Source organism: Anser brachyrhynchus, assembly GCF_964034855.1.
Source record: "Anser brachyrhynchus genome assembly, chromosome: 2".
Classification (NCBI taxonomy): Eukaryota; Metazoa; Chordata; class Aves; order Anseriformes; family Anatidae; genus Anser; species Anser brachyrhynchus.
In genome coordinates this window covers 111,963,384-111,983,389 of record NC_137695.1, presented here as the reverse complement: position 1 = coordinate 111,983,389, position 20,006 = coordinate 111,963,384, and the positions used below count along the sequence as shown (strand labels likewise).

The 20,006-nt window shown below is 38.6% G+C and overlaps 1 protein-coding gene across 6 annotated transcripts in view; it reads right to left on the bottom strand.

The window, feature by feature from the left end:
• Window positions 1-19,346, bottom strand: part of RBBP8 (RB binding protein 8, endonuclease) — a 42,600-nt gene extending 23,254 nt beyond the window's left edge. The window contains exons 1-6 of one of the 6 annotated variants that reach the window (XM_080580372.1): window positions 13,860-14,078; window positions 12,687-12,823; window positions 12,116-12,172; window positions 11,282-11,500; window positions 6,096-6,138; window positions 1,765-1,860 (exon numbers count right to left, since the gene is read on the bottom strand). In XM_080580372.1, the coding sequence (XP_080436498.1) occupies window positions 1,765-1,860; window positions 6,096-6,138; window positions 11,282-11,393 (251 nt within the window). In that variant the 5' untranslated portion in view covers window positions 11,394-11,500; window positions 12,116-12,172; window positions 12,687-12,823; window positions 13,860-14,078. Of the gene's footprint in view, window positions 1-1,764; window positions 1,861-6,095; window positions 6,139-11,281; window positions 11,501-12,115; window positions 12,173-12,686; window positions 12,824-13,859; window positions 14,080-14,118; window positions 14,273-19,178 lie in introns of those variants that run through there. The other 5 variants (XM_080580371.1, XM_080580369.1, XM_080580374.1 and 2 more) reach the window with 5 other exon arrangements.
• Window positions 19,347-20,006: the final 660 nt, after the last annotated feature.

Below are 20,006 nucleotides of genomic sequence, written 5' to 3'. Positions count from 1 at the left end.
GTGCTGCAGCTTTATATGGGGACACAGCTGTACCTACACGTACTATCATTTGCATAAATGGCTATAGGTACTAGTTACTTCTAAAACAACACGTTTGTGGTACTTTCATGAAGTTGAGCATCCTACACCTTGCTGCTGAAAGACTGTCAGGTAGGCTAATTCTGTCAGATATAAATTAACATTTATTATAGGAAAAGTTAATTCAAGCAAATACAAATAAGCAATTGTTTCAGTAACTCTGATTACTCTTTTGCCTAAGAATTATGCACAAGAAGAATGTATCACTGCCATTAAGCAAAGAAATTAAATACAAAGGACAAATTCACAGTTCAGTCTGTAACAAATACCAAGTAAATGTGAAATCCTCTATCTAGACACCAATACTTAGAACTGGATCCAAAAGGCCTCATTGAGGCATTGCCTCCACTTTCTCTGCTCGTCTAGATCAGTTGTTCAAGGCTCATCTGTGGTCAGAAAAGAACTCAATAATCAGTACATCTTACCCAACACATTCATTCATGCTGTGAAACGTGTGTTCATTTTACAGTTGTTAACTAAACAGTATTTATTTGTGGTACACAGCAAAAAGTATTAGTATTGCCAAAGTGAAAGCCAGATTATTTTGCCTGCTAAGGCAAGATACCAGTTGGTTAAGAGTTCTGCTTTGCTGCTGTTAGCACATGAAACAAAAAATAGCTAAATTTCCAATTATGCAGTTTAATATTTGAAATAAAATCATCTTGATTTATGAGTATTTTAATATCATGGAATTAGAGAAAAGGTAAAATACTGAGACGCCTCTTCATGCTAGCTTTTCTGATTACGTAATAAACACACTATTATCATCTCCCTGAATTAAGCAATTTTAAATACTATTTTTTTTTTTGTTTTCCAGTATGTATTTCATCTACTAAGGGATTAGAAAATTCCATCCACCATGCAAATGTCTCTACCTGTTCACAGTGAAAGTTTATTACCTGCCTGGCTACAAGTTTATGCCTAGTGCCTTTTACAGACAAGCAGAGCTAAAAGCACGTTTTGAGTATCGCAGCTCTGATACTTGTGGTAATGCAGGAATGTGAGAAAATAATTTCATATGAGATGATCTCCAGTTCCCAGAAAGCTTCTAAGAACCTATTCGAGGCAAATTTAACAAACGTTCCAAAACAAGTATCATTTTTTTAGAAGATGGAAAAATGCACTGTAATTTCGTGTCAATTGGTTTTGGTTTGCTATACCAGATTAAACAGCAGCAGATATGGGAAAGGCAGAACAGGTCAAAAGGTGATCAGAATGGCTGAGTCAGTGGCAAGAGACAGAACCAATGATTAAATTTAATATAAACCAGACAACTGGTATAAGACCCCAAAACTGAATGTTTTCTTAGTGAATTATTTTATTTGTTTCAAAATAAATTGTATAGTTCACCTTTGGGTTTTGTATTTGTATTATTTCTTGACTGATACCAAATTTATGTCTAAAAAAATGAATGAAAAAGAATGTGTCTGTCCGCCTCCCAGGCTGATCTGTTTAACTTCCATTCGTCTTTACTGAACTAAATGCTAAGCACTTAGAAAACAGCAAAATAACAATTTAATTCAGTCAGAAGAATTCAAATTCTACACTTTTCTTTGAAACACACTATTTGGAGTATTAGGAAATGACTAATTTACAAAAACCAAACATTCAAACCTGCAAAGTATACAGAGATACTCTGAAAGAACAAAACACGACAAACCCCAAAGCTAAAAAACACTGGTTCACCTGTCTTCTAGAACCTTGATAGTGTCATGAAGTGCCTTTTGCTGTTCTCTGAGCTGTTGGTTCTTGGTGTAGAACTCTTCAAGCCTCTCTGCATCCCTAAAATCAAACAGAGAAAAAGTGTTACCTCTAACTTTAAGTTACAGCTTCTATTTTTTCCAATAGAGAATTATCTCTGGTATGTTTCTTTCATACTCTTGGGTAATTCGATTGATCATCAGCAAAAAATACTAAGTTGAAGAAAAATGAAGCAAATGTTTCTGACGAATAGTAATTTAGAGACGTCTGAGTTAGAAAAGTAGTAGCTAGTTTCTAATTCTACAACTAGAGCTGACCTTCTATAAATCTGATTTTTGCTCAGGACAAATATTCAGTTGAAGATAGTCAAGGCACAAAAACTAATAGTATTCAAGCAACCATTTCAGGAAACGTGAGCTCAAGTGCTTCTTAAATCACTGTCTTGCTGAGCTGTCAGGGAGCTAACTGGGGGCTTTTGCAACCAGGTCATTCTGCTCTTTTTTCAAGCAGCGAGTGCAACTTGTAGCACGGCAAACCACATGGCGTTTGTGAAGCTATAACAAATCTCAAGAGCCATTAAAGGTTTAATCCCTCGGGCAGCAATTCCCAGGCTACAGAACATGGATTTCCAGAACATGAATGGGAAGCAAACTCTCTTCCCAAACACCTCAGAAATAGAAGAACTTGGGTAAAACTTCTTCTCTACAAGACAGGACTGTTTAATTAATGAAGAACAACTCCTCCTCAGAATAGCTAAGAAAAACTAGTAACATTAACTTCTCAGCTTTAGCTCCCCTTGACATTTATTATCTGACCATAATATCTCTTCAGGATGCAAACAAGGTATAAGCAACAAGCGCATGATATTTTTCTACAAATTAACTTTCAGAAGAAGCTCAGCAGCTGAACCTACACAACACAACAGTATCTAAGCTCTGAGAATTCACTCCTAGCTCTTCTTTTTACCATGGAATCCTTTGTATATTCCAAGAAAGTGGGTGTTTTCATCATGCCTGAGATTAATTATTTAAGAAAGCCATGAAATTGGCTGACAAAAAACAGCAAAGGACAAACACAAGTAAAGAAAACATATTTACTAACTTGTTGATACAATTCTTTTACAAAGACTTACTTTCAAAACAGCACTCCCTTTAAAATATATTAATCAAAACACATTTGCATATTGCTGGTATTACATGATTATTATAGCAATACAGAAAAGTACTAATCATGGGCCATAAAGTGAATGGGAGAGCCAGGAGGATCTGTAGTATACAATCCAGATATATTTTATTAATTCTGAAATTTAAGAGTGGGTATTTTTTCTGCACTACCACCCAGACCACTATCGTCCTTTTCAACTGCCTATATAACATATAAAATGGTTAAATGTTCACAGCGTGATGGACCATTTAAGACTTACACTTTCACATGAGAATAAAGTGTTGAAGTTCTGTTATTTCAGTTCATTAACCATGTAAAGGCAGGCCATGGCAAAATGAGAAGTCTGAAAAAAAGTCTACATTTTTCTGATGCTTATGGCAAAAAAAAAGCCAATGTTTTTCAGTTTACAAAAATTACAGAAGTCCTAATATTCAATACTAATACTCCTACTCAATTTTAAAATCTTTTCTCAAGCTGCCTTTAAGACATACCTTATTCCATGGCATTAATTTATTTGTAAAAAATACATAATACACACTAATACTTCATTCCTTCCACTTAAATCCTGTAAAATGTCACCAAGATATTAAAATGACAGGAGAAACAAGGCTTTTTTTTTTTTTTAAAGCCAGTGCAGCCAATAAACCTAACAGACATTTTAGACTATGAGGCACTCTTCCTAATGAAGAGTCTCTGACCTAGCATTTACAAGTCATTAGCTCCAGTGCTGAACTGGGGTACAATATAAGGCACTCATTGTCAGCTGATTACGAAGTTTGAAACTTTAAACCTTAGGTATTCAGATGCATCCAGGAGAACAAGACCTACTACATAAAGAGTATTGTATCGACAGTGTGGTAATTGGAGAAAGATTCCAACAAACAATAATTAAAACATTTGCTACGTGTTCAGTCACATCACTGATAACAGTCAGCATCTAGAAAATTAATCAAGTAATTTAAGATTTCCAGGATACAGAAGCAACTCATGACATAGCAGATCAAGTTAACAATAACAGCAAGAGATCTTTTCACCCTTTCAGATTAGAAATGAAATAACTACTTGATTAGTGAATTGTACATAAAAAATAACAAATGTTAAACTGATCCATTCTCCCCCCCCCCCCAAAGTACATGTAACCTGTAAGTTAAAAACATAGCAGCAAATATTTGCTATCTAAAAGTAACCTAATAACCCTCATCCATGGCTCATCCATCCATCCATCCACTGTAACAGAAAGGTATTTCTTGTGATACTGCATTACCATCTCAATGTTCAGTAAGCATCTTTAAAATATAAACAGGTATGCTGCTTGGACTTTAATGAAAGGTCTGACAAGATTACATCCTGACATCTTGGTAAAGCACATATGAATTAATAGTCCCAATTGATTAAAAATTTGCTGACAAACCAAATAAACAGTTGAACTCTTGCTACATTTTTTTTTTTAAAATCACTTAACTCTTATTCACAGTTAAAGAGCAGCTGCAAAGAATCTATACTGTAGTAGTAGCATGTACAAGCAGTACAAAAGTTGACCAACCTTGATCCTTAGGAGCAGGTGCATGCTGGGGGGAGCTGGGAGTTAGCAACAACAGGTACTCAGGATTGCAAACCCTGCTGTGGTGATTTGCTACATAAACGCAGGTACCACTCATGGTACCACAGCAAGATGGATGCTGTTGTGGAAGCGATTAATCAACACTTCCTTTTGTCATCCTGTCCTGAACTGTTCCTTCAGCTGCCACTGCTATCTTCTAGCAGCTTCTCTGCAGCATTTAGTCCCCAGAAAGTGCAGAGAAAACACTGTAGCATCTGCTTAAAGCATCTAATGAGACCACGTGGACAAGTCAAAACCATAGGCAGGAAATCTACAGCCTCAACAGATTAGATCTATATGAAAGCAGCTGAAATGTGAGAAGATGTGACACTTCGAGGATGCAAAGTACTGTGGATTACCAAACACCAGCAGGACTGGCATCATTTTACTGAAGTAAGCAAAACACACAAGCCTCGAGGAGGTTCAAACCTAGGGGAGACTTTATTTGTCACTTACACAATTTGAGAAACTAAAAAAAAACAAAAAAAAACAAAAAACAGACAACTAAGAAACCTAACAGGAATTAATAAGTGACATGATAATATGTTACTTCTGTAAAAGCACAAACTGAACACAGCAAGACAAGCTTGCTGTCTCAAAACTAAGATCGCATATCTTACTGCTTCAAATAGCAATGCTGGGAATGTAAGTACGTAGTATTTTTTTCTTATTTTAAGAAGAGTTACATTTTATTTCTTGTATCTAATACAATGATATTGTTTTCCAAAGTGGAAAGAGAACAAGCAATTCATTTTTATTCCTCTCACGCAGCACTTTAAATTGCAATTCATCACACAGGACTCATATAATATTAACACAGTTAAAACTGAAGTAAAAATCTGAACAGGATATCACATTAACAGGTCATTTATCATTTAATTAAATATGGCTCTAAATCTTATTTTTCTTTTGCTGACTAACACTGTAAATATGGACTTGGGTTCTACTGTATATATAAATCTCGCAATCCAGATTTTTTCCCCAAATTGCTTCTATTGAACAGAATAGGATTAGCAGTAAATATTTACTGCAAAAGAAGTCACATTTGTCTTAAAACTATAAGTGCCTGAAAATTAGCAAATTGATTTTTTTTTAAACCAGAATCCTAACTGAATAACTAAAAGATGAGTTAAAGCACTTCAGCTGATATTAAAAGCAAACATCTAATGAAGAGAAATATATAAAAAAAGTTATCTGTAAAGAGATGTAAGTGGCAAGACAAGACTTGACCTCAATTTTAAAATGTCTCCCTAATAGTCTTTTCTTTTAGAAATGTCAACATTGTTGATGGGCATCCTAGAAATAGTATAGATAGGAAAACCTTACCAGACATTTGTTGAAGCAAGACAAACCTAGCGTTCAGGTGACACATCCCACAAAGATGTATCTACACCTTTAGATGACTTCAGCTGAATTATTAAAATGAACAAAACTTCCTACATGTCTGAAAGGAGACATCCACAAGAACTTAATTGATCTTACAGGAATTACCACTTATTAATTGTACTTAGACTCTCCTTCAGTAAATCACATCATAAGGATGAATACTTACAAGCATCTTTCCTTCTTCAACTTAGATATTTTCAGTTGTAAGCCTGAAAAGTGGAAAGAAAAAAAAGATTTAATTGTTATACAATTCTGATTTAACAAAGTCAGTGGACACAATAAATAAATTCTCCTTTCGTCAATGATATCTGCAACAGAGAGAGAACAGTCACTAATTTGGAACTAATGGTTCATTCTGGATTTCTTGTGTACGTTCTTATGTATGTATCTTGCGTATGTTCTGCAGTATCCTGGAAACCAATAAAGCTATTACAATCCTGAGGAAAAAGGGACTTGTCAAACACTCAGATTTACACTTAAACGGGTATAAAAACACCCCCTTTGTAAAAAGGAAAAAAAAAAACACAAAAAACCACATATGCTAATACCAAGTACTGTCAATATATTTACACTGACTACGCATACATAACACAAAATAAGTTCTGTGTATAAATTGTACATAAATCATGTATATATAACTGCATAATACTACACTTAAAATGTAGCATGCAATACGTGAATCTAATAACTTATTAGATATGCATAAAGGAAAGTTATTCAAAATACATTTTAAGGCTTTAAATACAAAAGGACAACATGTTCTGTTGGAGGTACACTACCAGAACCTCTCAGACAAAGCTTTTCTGGAACCTCTTAAGGTGGATTGAGGAGAGATCATTTCATCTGTGGCTCTCCTCCCAGTAAGGAATACACACTCCAAAATGTATGTTCTGTGCATGAGTAAAAAGGATTCCAAATCCAAATGATGCTCTCAGGCATGAGTGGCCAGCTGACAGCCTGATCTAGAGAGCAGCCCAGCCAATCTGCTTGCACTCTTTTGGGCACTGGATGAATGTGCACAGCTGCAGGAATATAAAGGTGCTTTAAGTAGGGCCTGGCTTAGGTGGGATGCAGTGAAATTTACGTGATACTACCCATATGCAAGCTGGACATTCCTATTCTGAAAAAATGGTTGGATATAATCAGAGTCCAACTGTGTAACATTTTTTTAATTACATATGCAACAGTAATTTTAAGAAATAAAAAGAAAGCAATGTAACATTCCCAAGACCGTATTTTTTTCAAAGGGTGAAAAGCAGTGAGCAACCTGTGTTTGAACACAAGGTGTCTTGGGAGCTTTTGCAAGAGCGTTAGTCTTTTTGGAGGATATAAACTTCTGGTACCACAACACTTTTAGGAAAACTTCCGACAATTTTAAATTTAAACCAAAACACATATCTGATACTACATTTTTTTTAATAGAAAATGCTGGTTAAGGCAGCCAGTCGACTTCTTTTTCCTTTCACCTACCACACTTAACTGGGATCAGCGCAAAGGGCAAACTACTTGCTTGAGAAGGTTCACTGCTCAGGACACACAGAACGCAATGGTCAGCTCAGCCAGAGAGTCACTGAAACCATGCCACAGATGGCTATGAGATGCCAGTGAGACAATGAAATAAGAATGCAACGACTGCTTAAAAAACAGAAAAGGGTTATTGGGAAATATAGCAAGACTTCTTTCATCTCTAGGTGTTCAACACCTGTGAGATGTTATGTTCTATAATGCAAATCAGCACAGAAAGAGGGTTTATTTTTTTTTAAGTAGTTGCTATTCATCAAGTCAATTAGGCATCTGCAATTAGAACCCCTATAAAGCATGCTTTAATGCTGCTCCACGCCCATCGGAAGGAATGAAGCTGCACAACAATGCATCTCCTGTATGAACAGGTAGTCTGTTCAGCAAGGATTCAGGATGGTAACACTGGCAACCTGAGCCACAAATTGGAGAGGCAGCGCTCAAAAGGCTCAGTACTGTGCTGCAGGTAACACTATCTCCCCTCTCACCTGAATGCAGGAGGAACCTAACTGGTAACTTACAGGTTGTGTTTTTTCTTAATTCAAGTGATTGCAAGGAGAAGGCAGGAATCCAGTTTGTTACATTTATCCAAGAGCACTGAATTACTACGTTAGGTGTAATCTCTTCCTTTTGCTTTTCCAGAGCATGGGCAGACTTCAACCAAACTAATTAAGACAACTTTTTGTTTTCTTTTAAACAATGTGAATGGGTTTTCAGATTTCCCCATTTAATAATCTAGTAAACATATAAACATGTGCAACTACACTGCGTACATTCCCAATTCAACTTCCTGTCTTACACAATAATTCTATGAAATAGGCAAGCTACAGACTATATAAATCTACATTAGGTAAAGCTCGTAAGTGTTCTAGTAAATGACACTATCTCTATTAAGATGACGGAGACTTTCTTTAAACTATCATTAGGCAGATTAAATACACAACACTATTTTAAGAAAATTGCAAGTTGTACTTGTAATATTTCAATTAATAGATATGAACATTACTGTTCTGATGAATTTTCAAATGCAGTAATTCTACCTTCTGAAAATTCACAGTGCTTGGGAAAACAGCAGAATCACTGAAGTTTTCTAGGAATTGGTTGGACAAGCTTCTGTCAGCAGTGACATAGATGAAATCCTACCTTGAGGGTACAGAAATGGATTGGATGACCTCCTCGCTTCCCTCCCAGCCCTGTTTTTTTTAATTTTGAAGAGTTTCCAACCATTTCCTTTCCTACAGCAATAATGAGATTGCTTTCCTCATAGCTTTCCCTGCTTCTAGGCCTACAGTCCTTTTCGCCCCTTTACCCTAATTCCCTCAAAACCATTTTCAGAATCAAGGAATAATTGAAAAAGAATTAAAGCTATTTCTTGTACACAACATTCTCTTCTTGCATTTCTACACTGAAATATAGTTCTTTTTAGTTCTTTAGATTTGAATTCATCCTCAGGAACCACGTTGATAAGGCACACATGCAGGAAGTATTCATATAATTATTTTTAGTCACTTTATAAATAAACAGCATTATTAAATTCCTTTCTGATCCAAGTGAGCTATGTAAGTGTTTCACACATTTTACATGTAGGATATGAAAGCAAATATATTTTCAATAGCCATTAATCTGAGTTGCTAAGCATGCTTGAATTCCATGAAAAGTCAGCCAAAATTGACCATGTCCATTATCTTTGGAAAGAGGGCTGTGGATTGTCACAATGAATTTGAGAGAAGTGCTAGGCTAGCTATTTTGTCTGAAGAGAGCCAAAATTAGGAGTTTCAGCGTTTTTTGCAAATGATTACTTTAAAAGAATAAAAAACTTTCACTTTCTAATGAAGTCGCAGGACTGGGCGAGTTTAGGTAACATGGAGGAAAGAAAACGTTCTTTACAATACAGTAATTTAAAAATTCAATGCAACCCATTTTGAAATGTATGAGTTTATATATTTATAGAATATAGACTACAGAATACTTCAACTATTATGACTTGTATAATATATCTGATCGTTTCAAACTTGTTCTTCATAAATTCTGCTTTTCATGGACTTGTAATTAGAAGAATTACCCAAAGAATTCCACAATGGTAGTGCCCTGTGCCTTGTACATGCAAAAGACTTTTTCTCCAACTACTAACTTTCCCCTAATCCGACTTCCACCATCTTTAAAATAATTTTTTGCTGACATTTAGATTGGAAACTCATGAGTCAATTTTAATTCTTATTTATAGACTTCAGAAACAAGCAAAGTCCAGGCAAGCCTGTGTTTGATGTTTCTAAAATATCTTCCAGTGCCATTTTCTATAAGAGGATCCCCACCTTTTGAAAAAATTAACTATCCTTCAGGCATGTCTTTGATGTTATCACGGAAGACCTAATTTTACCTAACACGGTGCGGGACATACTGACAAAGGGCTAGGCATGAAAAAGTCTGCCTAGTGGCAAAATTATCTGACCCCACCCAGCATGCGCTCTGAAGAGTATCTTTACATGCATAAAGAAAACCAAAACGTTAAATCACGTGCTGCACATCCCAAGAAACTAGAGAAGGGGTCACTTAACGTTACCCTCTACATTAGAGCTTTTTGGTTTTCAAGTTTTTGTTGTTCAGACATGCCATAGATTGCCAGATCCTATTCTGTCAGTAATTCTGCGTGTTATCTGTAGCTGACATCACACCCACTCTGAAAAGAAACATCAAGATTAAAAAAAATAAACCCTCATGAAAATGAACTTTTTTGTGTTTTGAACATAACATAAAATTGTGTATCTTACGGTTACACATTTCATTTTTTAATGTAACAATATCATACTAACCGGTACATCTTTCCTTTCAGCTACCAAACCGATGCAAATTTTTGAAAAAAGAAAAAAAAATAATTACTAACACAAAGAATCAAGGCTTGACATTGCAAATTCTTGACCCAAGACTTCTATGGCTTTCAGCATGAGGTATGAAACATCTCTACAGCTCTTAACTCACAAAAAAATCACCTGCTTTTATTCCAGACTAATAAAAATACTTTTTCATGCATAATAATGCGTTCGTTGAAGATGCTGTCAAATATTATTCTAATCCATTCCAAAAAAAATGGATTGTGTGACTTAAGAAAACACAGCAGTTTACTTCCAAAGTATTTTTAGCAAAATATTTTATGAATACTACTTCTGAAACAGTATTATAAGAACATAAATATTCAGTGCAATAATTCATCTTTGAGTGAGTGTTATTAGTTTCCTACACTGCTGAAGAATGGAAAGACATTAACAGTGAACCATAGTAAAATAACATGCAGATCATAAAGTATAGCATAAAAATAAACAACATTATTATAAATTCTGCTGAGAAATTGTTGAACACTAAAAACTGAAGGAATATTTTTCACTTCAGTAATACGAATCTGCAATGGGATTTGGCATAAGTCAGGGGACGTAATGCAAACGCTTGTCCCAGCCTCCATTTTAATATATCCCAAGTGATTAAACCCAAAGGAAAAAAATACATTTAGTAACTTGATTTGGAAACTTTTAACCATAACCATTGAAACTTAACCAACATTGGAGTATTTCCTACGCAAACACAGATCCCATGTAACATTGTGTTATTCCTCTCTCAAGTGACCTAGCAAATCATTTATACTTCTCAGTAGTTTAAATCTGATCCTGTTAAGCCAGGCTTAGGTGGTCAGTCTGCAAGGATCATTTGTAATCATTCAGTCCCTCACCTAAGCATAACGTAAAACTTTAAAAATGTATTTAGATCCACACAGAGTGGTATTCTGGTTCAAAGTTCTACTGTGGCAAGAGACAGCTTTCTGTGAAATCAGACTTCACTTTTTACCTTGTACTTCTTTATCATGACATTCTTTCAGCTTGGACCACAGCTCCTTGAAGAAATCTCCAGAAGATTCTGCAGAATTAGGGCTCCCACAAGTTCCTCCAGATGCATTCATCTTGTTTCTTCCGCTCTCAGCTTACTTATTTGCAGAACTGGCTCGCTCTCACACTTTAAGTTTTAAATAACATAGTTATGAAGCCGTTCCTGAAGACAGGTGTATGCCTGTAATGACAGATCGACACCACTTATGTTTGCATTTATCAGAATATAACTTGCAGCCAGAGATGAAACACAAAGCTCACTCATTCTTGTCAGGTTGTACTTATTTACTGACAGCCACCCTGAAAGTACGGAAGATGGCAAGGATTTTGCTGCAAGTAATAATAAAGTAACAGAAATTTGTCCGCTCCTACCGTTTCCCCACCCCTTAAACTGCTATCAACTTAAAAATAGATTAAAAATACTCAGCAGTCTTTAATCTTTCTCCCTGTAAACTACTGTTAAATAGAACTCGTTTTCTAAAGTAACCCGTGCTTCCAAAACGTTGCCATCAGAAAAACTGTTTGTGAGAAGTTTTATCAAAGATACATTTGTGTACATGCATTCTTTACATAGATGTGGATACAAATGATAGATTCTGCAAAGAGAAGCTCAGCTCTCCTTTAAGTCTTCCTGATTCTACATTGAATTTATTCCTACTCCACGACACAAAGGAACTAAATCAATCTCAGAATTCCTAAGTCCCCAAAATGTCAGTATTTTAGGAGAACTATCAAAGTCAGACAGCTCTGCCTTAAAAGTCAGACTGCCTATACAATTCAGATAGAACAACCTTACCTGTCATTCCTCTTTCTTTTGAAGGGTTTCTTAGCACAGATGATGCCCTCAGGTGATCTACAGGGGAAGTGTGGTACTCAGATCTGGGTCTGAGCCAAGGTGATTCAACTCTAATTGGTGCATGGGGTGTCCAATATGGAAATACTCATGTAATCTCTGCCCTTTGGTTCCCTGGGTATGCAGCTACTGGTTTAACTGGTCACCATGATAAACTGTTTAGGCCACCGGTCAATGACCTTGTCTAGGACCTGGAAGCCTTGGTTCCTGTCTTCTTTCTCATATCTTTGTGTATAGTCTTAAGCAAGTCACTTTTATTTCAGAATGCCCATTTTTAAAATAGAATAAAAGTAACGGAATAAAGCATCATTTTCAACAACACAGGAATATTGTGTAAGGACACTAAAATGCTATAGTAATGGTAGCTGATGGAACCATCGGTAATCATTGGGTACCTCCAAATTTGCTTTAATATTCTACATCTCTAGAAAATTCAGTGCCCATGTCAGTACCTGACTTCAACCTAGCTTATGTTCTTATTTTGAGAATAGTCCTTAACAGAAAAACAAATTACCTTTTCAAATAGGAATGCCTACAATTCTTCGGCTGAAGTTGAATGGCACTCTGCTTGCATCTTCTGAGCTGAAATGCTTCGCTTTGTGTGCTGTCAGATTAAGCCATCTTACAATACTTCTTTGTGGAACCGATTGCCTAGTGACATTAGGAAGGTCTTTTAAACTCTTATTTTTCTACCTTCAACCACACGCAGATACCTCAGAAACCATCTTTTTCTCTGTTGAGCACTAGGGCAATGAAATCAACAAACTTGTTTGTGCTTATTGTCTCAGGGTTCAATATCTCCAATTATTTTCAAGTGCACCTGACTCCAGAATTAATAAGAATTAATCTCCAATGGTTTTGTTGTGCTTTTTTCCCCCCACAAAAAATATTGTAAGAAAAAAAAGGGAACAGGTTGCTGGAAACAATCAGTACCTCTACAAACAGGAAAAAAATCAATGGGTTTTCCCAAGCTTCACCTGCCTCAAGATCCCAAAGTGATACATTGCTTTCTACAGGTGTCCAACCTGTCTTCAAAGAGAGGGCCCCCAACAAGTGTTCAAAGAGACCCTCCGACACGCCTGGGCGGCTGCTCAGGTGCAAAAGGCACTCAGCAACAGCAGCTTCTTAGCTGACTTCCAGGTGTGGGCAAAGCAAAGCGCCTGAGCTGGGTGCACAGCCAGGGAAGGCAGCACACAGCCACCCCTCACGAGCCTCCCTCCTGCCGGCAGGGAGTGTGGCAGCCCCAGGACCCCAGGGGTGCCCCTTCACAGAATAATTAAGGTTGGAAAAGTCCTCCAAGATCATCTGGTCCAACCATCATCCTACTGCCAATGTCACCCACTAAACCACGTCCCCAAGCAGCACGTCCTGCCTTCACCTTGAACACCCCCAGGGACGGTGATGCCACCACCTCCCTGGGCAACCCGTCCCAATGCCTGACTGCTCTTTCTGAGAAGAAATGTCTCCTCATTTCCAACCTGAACCTCCCCTGGTGCAGCTTGAGGCCATTCCCTCTGGTACTATTGCTAGTTACCTGTGAGAAGAGGCCGACCCCCAGCTCCCCACAACTTCCTTTCAGGTAGTTGTAGAGAGCAATAAGGTCTCCCCTGAGCCTCCTCTTCTCCAGACTAAACACCCCCAGTTCCCCCAGCCGCTCCTCACAGGACTTGTGCTCCAGACCCCTCACCAGCTCCGCAGCCCTTCTCCGGACTCGCTCCAGCACCAGAGCAGGGCACAGAGGGACGATCCCCTCCCTGGCCCCGCTGGCCACACTACCCCTGACAAGCCAGGAGATGCCGTTAGCCACCCGGGCACGCTGCCGGCTCATGTCCAGGCAAGCATCGCCCGGCGCCCCCCGCCCCGTGTCCCCCGCCCGCGGCTCCACCTCGCCACAGCCCCGCGGCCGGACCGGGGGGGGGGGGGGCGGGGGGGAGGAGCGCCGTTACCTGGTTGGCTCCCGGCGGCTCCGCGCGAAACGGCGGGAAAAGGGGAAGCCGCCGGCCGCGGCCCCGGCCGCAGATATCGCGGCGGGTCTCGCGAGAGCGGCGCCGCGAGGGGACAGGGGGCGGGGGGCGGCTCCCGTCCGCAGCTGGCGTGGGGCCGCGGTGGCCGTTGGGCTGTCCGGTGGGAGCAGCCTGAGGGAGGAGGGGGGCGCGGGGCGGGCGGGGGCAGGCGTTAAACCCCTCAGGCGCTAAGCGACACGGAAGTGCCAGCGTTACCGTGCTGCCTCGGCTGCTGGAGCCTGTTTTTTGTGTCACTTGAGATTTTTGCCAATGTGATTTTTTTTTTCTTCCCCCCCCCCCCAATTGCAGATCAACGTTCTTTTATTCTTTGGGACCAACCCTGCTGTCTGCCATGAAGTACACCTCTTCATCTTTAGGTTGTAGCTTGCCTTGGTCATGAAGTAGAAACAAAACACCGCTTTCCAGAAATATTATTCTGCCTCCACACAATTTCCTCTTTACCGTTAAAACACATACGCAGCTTAGTGGCATCCTGAGAGGACACACTGGTCGTTGCGAGGGCAAGTGCTGCAAGCATACACTTTCTAGTCTATTAATTGTGGTATTAAAAAGATAGGTGTTCTGGTATTTAATAGATGTCAGTAGCTGCTTCATCTTGTTACATTACTCACATCACTCAAATCTCCAGAATATATCATAAATACAGAGCTACAGCATAGATAAAATTGGATCTGAAACACAATTGTAATATTTCTAAAAAATGTTGAAATTCTGTCAGAAAGGAGTCCTAAACGACCCGTGATTAAGCAGGCTTCAAATCTGTTCAGCTGTGTCAAATATACTCTGAGTTTCCCATCAGCTATATACCTTGAATTTTGAAGTATTTCAAAAATCTTTGTTGTGGAAGAGGTTAACATTTCCACTAATTCCTTACCATTTTTTAATCACTATTTTTCAGCTAAAATAAAATAAATCCAATGTTCCGTAGCTCAGCAGCATATTACTTAAGCTGATAGTTTGGTATACCATAATATCAATATACATAGAACTAAAAGTAGATGCATCCTATGGAAGAGACTGTCATTGTAGGTTGTGATAGATACCCTGCTATTCTTAAATAACCACTGCAAGAACTGTCTCATTGACAGCTTTTTATTCTACTTCTGAAGCTTCTATAATCTAAAAGTTAGTGATGTAGAAAAGTAAGTGTTTCCTTGGGGTTAAGAGAAACAGATGTTTCAAATATATGCATAGACCTGATAAGTAGCAATAAAATAGCCTTCTTCTTTATTGTTCAGGTGTTTACCACAAGCCAGGCTTTTCTTTCTGTTTATGGGAAGCACTCTAGATAAAAATAATGTCACCAATTTTATTTGCCAGTAAACTGCATGAGCAGCTTATTCTTGTATTTGCTCATGCTGAACTTTACAGCGATGTAATTCCATTGAGTTCTGCAGTGCTATCCTTATCGGCTTAACAGTAAGTGATAATGGATTAAGACCAGCAGTGGAACTTCGCCTTTATCTCCTTTCCAGATTGATTTGATTTTTTGTATCCCATAATCACATATTTGATCACCAATTACTGCGTGGATCCTTGGCTCATTAAACATACTAGAAAACTACCAAAGAGTCTTATATTCCACATCCACTTAATGTGTCTTAAGCTGACTCGTCTAACTGGAACTCATCTCATTCATCTCTTAAGAGTAAATGCCACACCTAGACAATAACACTGTGGGAAAAAAACCTCACCAATGTTCAGCTTGAACAGAGGCAATACTTTTTGTAGTCATGGCTCATGTCCAGTTTTCAAAGTAGCCCTTAATATGACATATTACGCTAGGTGACAGACTGCTTATCCATGAACAACTCTGAAGAAGGAAATCTAATTTAGTCCCAGCCCAGTTTAGACCTGGCTGGTCTGAAATGTTTATCTTTACTAATAATATGTGAAGCTCTTGATTTTCAACCACTGTTTAGTGGTAATACCTTCTTGTTGACTGGCCAATTCACCAGCAGATCAACTAATGACTGAAATTCTATTTTAAGAGTACTACAGTGTTGCAACACAGATAAAATAAAAATTAAGAAAAGCCATTATGCCTCACCCACTTCTTTTTTTGGTGATAGAGACTGCATCAGTGTTTCTAACCATTCAGATAACAGTAGGTGACCTAGCCCAATGCATATGCATACAAAATAAGATTAAAGGAGATAAGCAGATAGCTTACTTTTTTTTTTTTTTTCTCCCATTACTTCAAATTTAGATACAAAGATTAAAACCAGCTTTGAATTACACTGGGAACTCTAATTTAAATATTTTAATTGCTTTAAACACAATGATAAATATATCACTCTCTTCCTGTATATATAAATATATATATACAATAGTTAAGTCCTTATTTATTTACGTAAGATTTAGCAGATTGCACATATACACACAGGGCCAGTGTGCTCACAGCCTCCCTGACTGGCAGGGAGTACTGCCCTCTGCACTGAGGGATAAATATATTGCTCAATTCCCAGGCATGTGCATTTCGTTAACTTTATGTTGCAGTTGCCAGTAAGGGCATCAAAGGCATGCAGCTTCAGATGCAGCGAATAGGAGCATGTGGCAGTTCAGCTGCTGCCTCAACGGGGTTTAAACCTTACAGGAACTGGCTGTCCTCTGAATGGTAGGTTTCTTACACCTGGGAATGCACACAGAGCATACCATTGCTGTCTGGCACTGGTATTTGCTTTTTCTGCCACTTCATCACCCCCCACTAGTTGAATTTCATTCTTTTCGAGCTGCTTGCGTAGCCACTTTTGAAACCGAGCCAAGATCAAATTCCCTGATGCCAGCAACAATGTTCACTTTAAGAGACCCTCTTCTTTGAAGTGCTTTCACTGCTCCTCATCTGTAGTCAGAAACAGCCAGGATTTGCTCAACTGAAACTCTCAGGTCTTTTAGAGATCCTTGATGGAGAAAAAAAAAAAAAGAAACCTGAGGGATGCTGTTTCAGGACTCCAGTGCAGTGTTGCTGGTCCTCAGACTCTAAGGAGCAGCACCTCTGTGTGTTATCTGCATGCAGAGATGTTTTGCTCTCACTGATGTTTCTTGGGCTGACATGAATAGTGTTGAGTACTTTTGCATATATATATATATATATATATATATATATATATCAGCCTTGGAAGGTTATTTCAGCTTGGAAGGCTGAAGTAAATGTTTACATGTCTGCATACAAAATCATGCCACCTACCTTTTGGTGTAGTGAATGACAAGAGTTCAGGACAGGAAAACAAGCAAAAGAGAAATAACAAATGGGAAACAGTATTTTACTTACCTTTTGAGGAGAAAAAAATCCCCAAACGATAGCCCCTGCCTGCCACCTCCCCTTCCCCCCCCCCAAAAAAAAAAAAAAAAAAGGCAGCAAAGGAAAACCCGAATAAAACAGAACAAATTGCAGAAGCAGAAGATGGCAAGCAGTATTTTGAAAAGCTAATTTATTTGGTTCAATTTTTTTTTTTTTAAACGTATTGTGGTCCCATGTATAGCTTTAGAAATCAAAGCTCCCTTGTAACATTTTAGAGGTTCTACACAGTCTCTGCTCAAACCACACAGTTCAGCCAGTTACAATTTTGGCTTTTGAGAATAGTTTATTCCTTAGCAATTTTTCATTCTGTATTTGATAGGGAAATCAACTATGATGATAAATACTTTTTTTTTCTTTTTTTTTTTTTTTTCTGCTGAACATTTGTAGCTTCTGTGGGAGTGCAAAACTTTCCCTATGTTCTTTTGTGTGTACCCACACCTTGAAGAACAATTTTAACACACAGATGCAATGCTGCTAATGAGAAGGTCATCTCAATTTGCTGTTCATTGATTTTTTTAGCTGCTCAGGAGACCTTTTTATTGGTGCTCTACAAAAGGATAATGTTCATTTTCACATCAACCTGGAAATAGCAAGCAGTAAACACTTCCATAACTGAACCTTCCTGTTATGTGACTACCAAAAACCTCTTACCTAATCCCATATAGATATATATTTTTTTAATCTAGTGGTTTATGTCCACTGGGGACACTGATTTATTTGTTTTTAACATCATGAAAGAGAACTTGTAATTGTTTCACTTCAAGACAGACTAAATTAAGATTTCCAGGTAGATGGAAGTACCTGTGCAAGGGTTTTCAAAAATGTAGTTACACGGATGGTGAGAAGATTCACATTTACTTAAGTTAAAGAGTTATTTTGTCCTAACAGGCATGACAAAACCTGTCTTCATTCCTTTCTATTCAGCTCAGCAAGTACTTCTGTGCTCCAGTAGTTAATCAGTTACCAGATTCCACAGCTTTTGTTTTCACACTGTTTAATTTTTCTTATTTGACACCATACCTGTGAATGGATTCAGTTGCAGATACAGGTACAACCTTCAGGTCTGCCTACTCTTTAAGACTAGGACTGCTTTTCGTTACCATTGCCACCACCGTTACTCATTATTTTCTAAAGAGGAATATTTATAAGAAGTATACAGAAAGAAAGCAATAAGAACGACAAGCACATTTCCTATCTTACCAAGAAGCCAATTCTGAGCATGTAAATCCAGGTTTAATTAACCCACTTTATAAAACTGAACGATTAAAAAAAGCCTAGGAAGAGTTAGTAACTGCACATCTTAGTGGAATGGCACTCTGCTTTGCCACGACAAGTGTTACTGTGAGGCAGGGATTACAAAAACGCAGTATAAAAGAGAAGACCAAGAGGCACCACTTCAGTGACATGCTCAATACACCAAGTCATTGGCAGTGAAGCTTCTCTCATTCCTCTGCTTAGTTCCTTAGCTGTCTCTCCAGTAAATACTCCTGCAGCCAGATGTTGAGCTGCACACAGCGGGGTCGGAAAGCCGCTCTCGCAAAAATGCTGGCAGCGAGCACCGCAGAGACTGGCAGTACCCGGGCACATTAAGGAGATAGCCATTATACCACTTCAAGCACAAGATAAATTTTTGCTTAAGGTTATCTTAAATGAATTTTAAAGAAAGACTTTCAAAACTCACCCTTCTGTTTGAATTGTGAAAAGTTCAGTTCTTGATCGGGGTGATAAATATTTACTATTGACTTCCCCTCCGCCTATAAACCTCAAGTGTAAGTGAGATGAGGAAGCCACCGTGGACCACACTAGAGAGTGCCGAGAGGAGATCTGCTGCGCCTAAGATATATACAATGTGCAATGGATAACCTAATATGCCTTTCATTTAACTGGCCGGGCAGGTTTCTGCATTCTGGAGAGCGTGGAACCATACCAGAATTTGTTGGCATAACAGGCCCGTCCGACCGGTTCCCGGGGCGCCCAGGAACCAGCACAACCAGTTCGCATCAAAGGCCGGGCCCAACATGCTGCGGCTCAGCTCGCCGGGGAGGCTTCGTGCGCGGGGAATTATTCACGCCTCTGTCAACTCCCCGCGCGCACCGCTCCGAGAGAATGATGTAGCCTCCAGCAAAATAATTTACTGCGGGGTGGGGGAGTGATACATCCTCGGTAAATGTAGCAAGATCGTATTGTTAGACGGTTTCTTTCATTTTAGGTGCTGATGCACTGGGCTAGAGGTCTTGCTCAGCATAAATGCAGAGGGAAATGGGAAAGAAAATACCATTTTTAGAGTACTAACGTTGCACACTTCTTATAGTCAAAAAACACCAAGTCTCGAGTGTGACCAGCAGAGAAAACAGCAACAACAACCAACCACACAAACAAGCAAACAAACGAGCAAACAAACAAACAAACAAACAAAATTCGGCTCTAATTTCTCCTAATTTCCAGTCCTGCTCTGTGTCTGAGTATACCTACTGCACGTGTAGGACTCAGCACGGCTTTGTTACGTGCG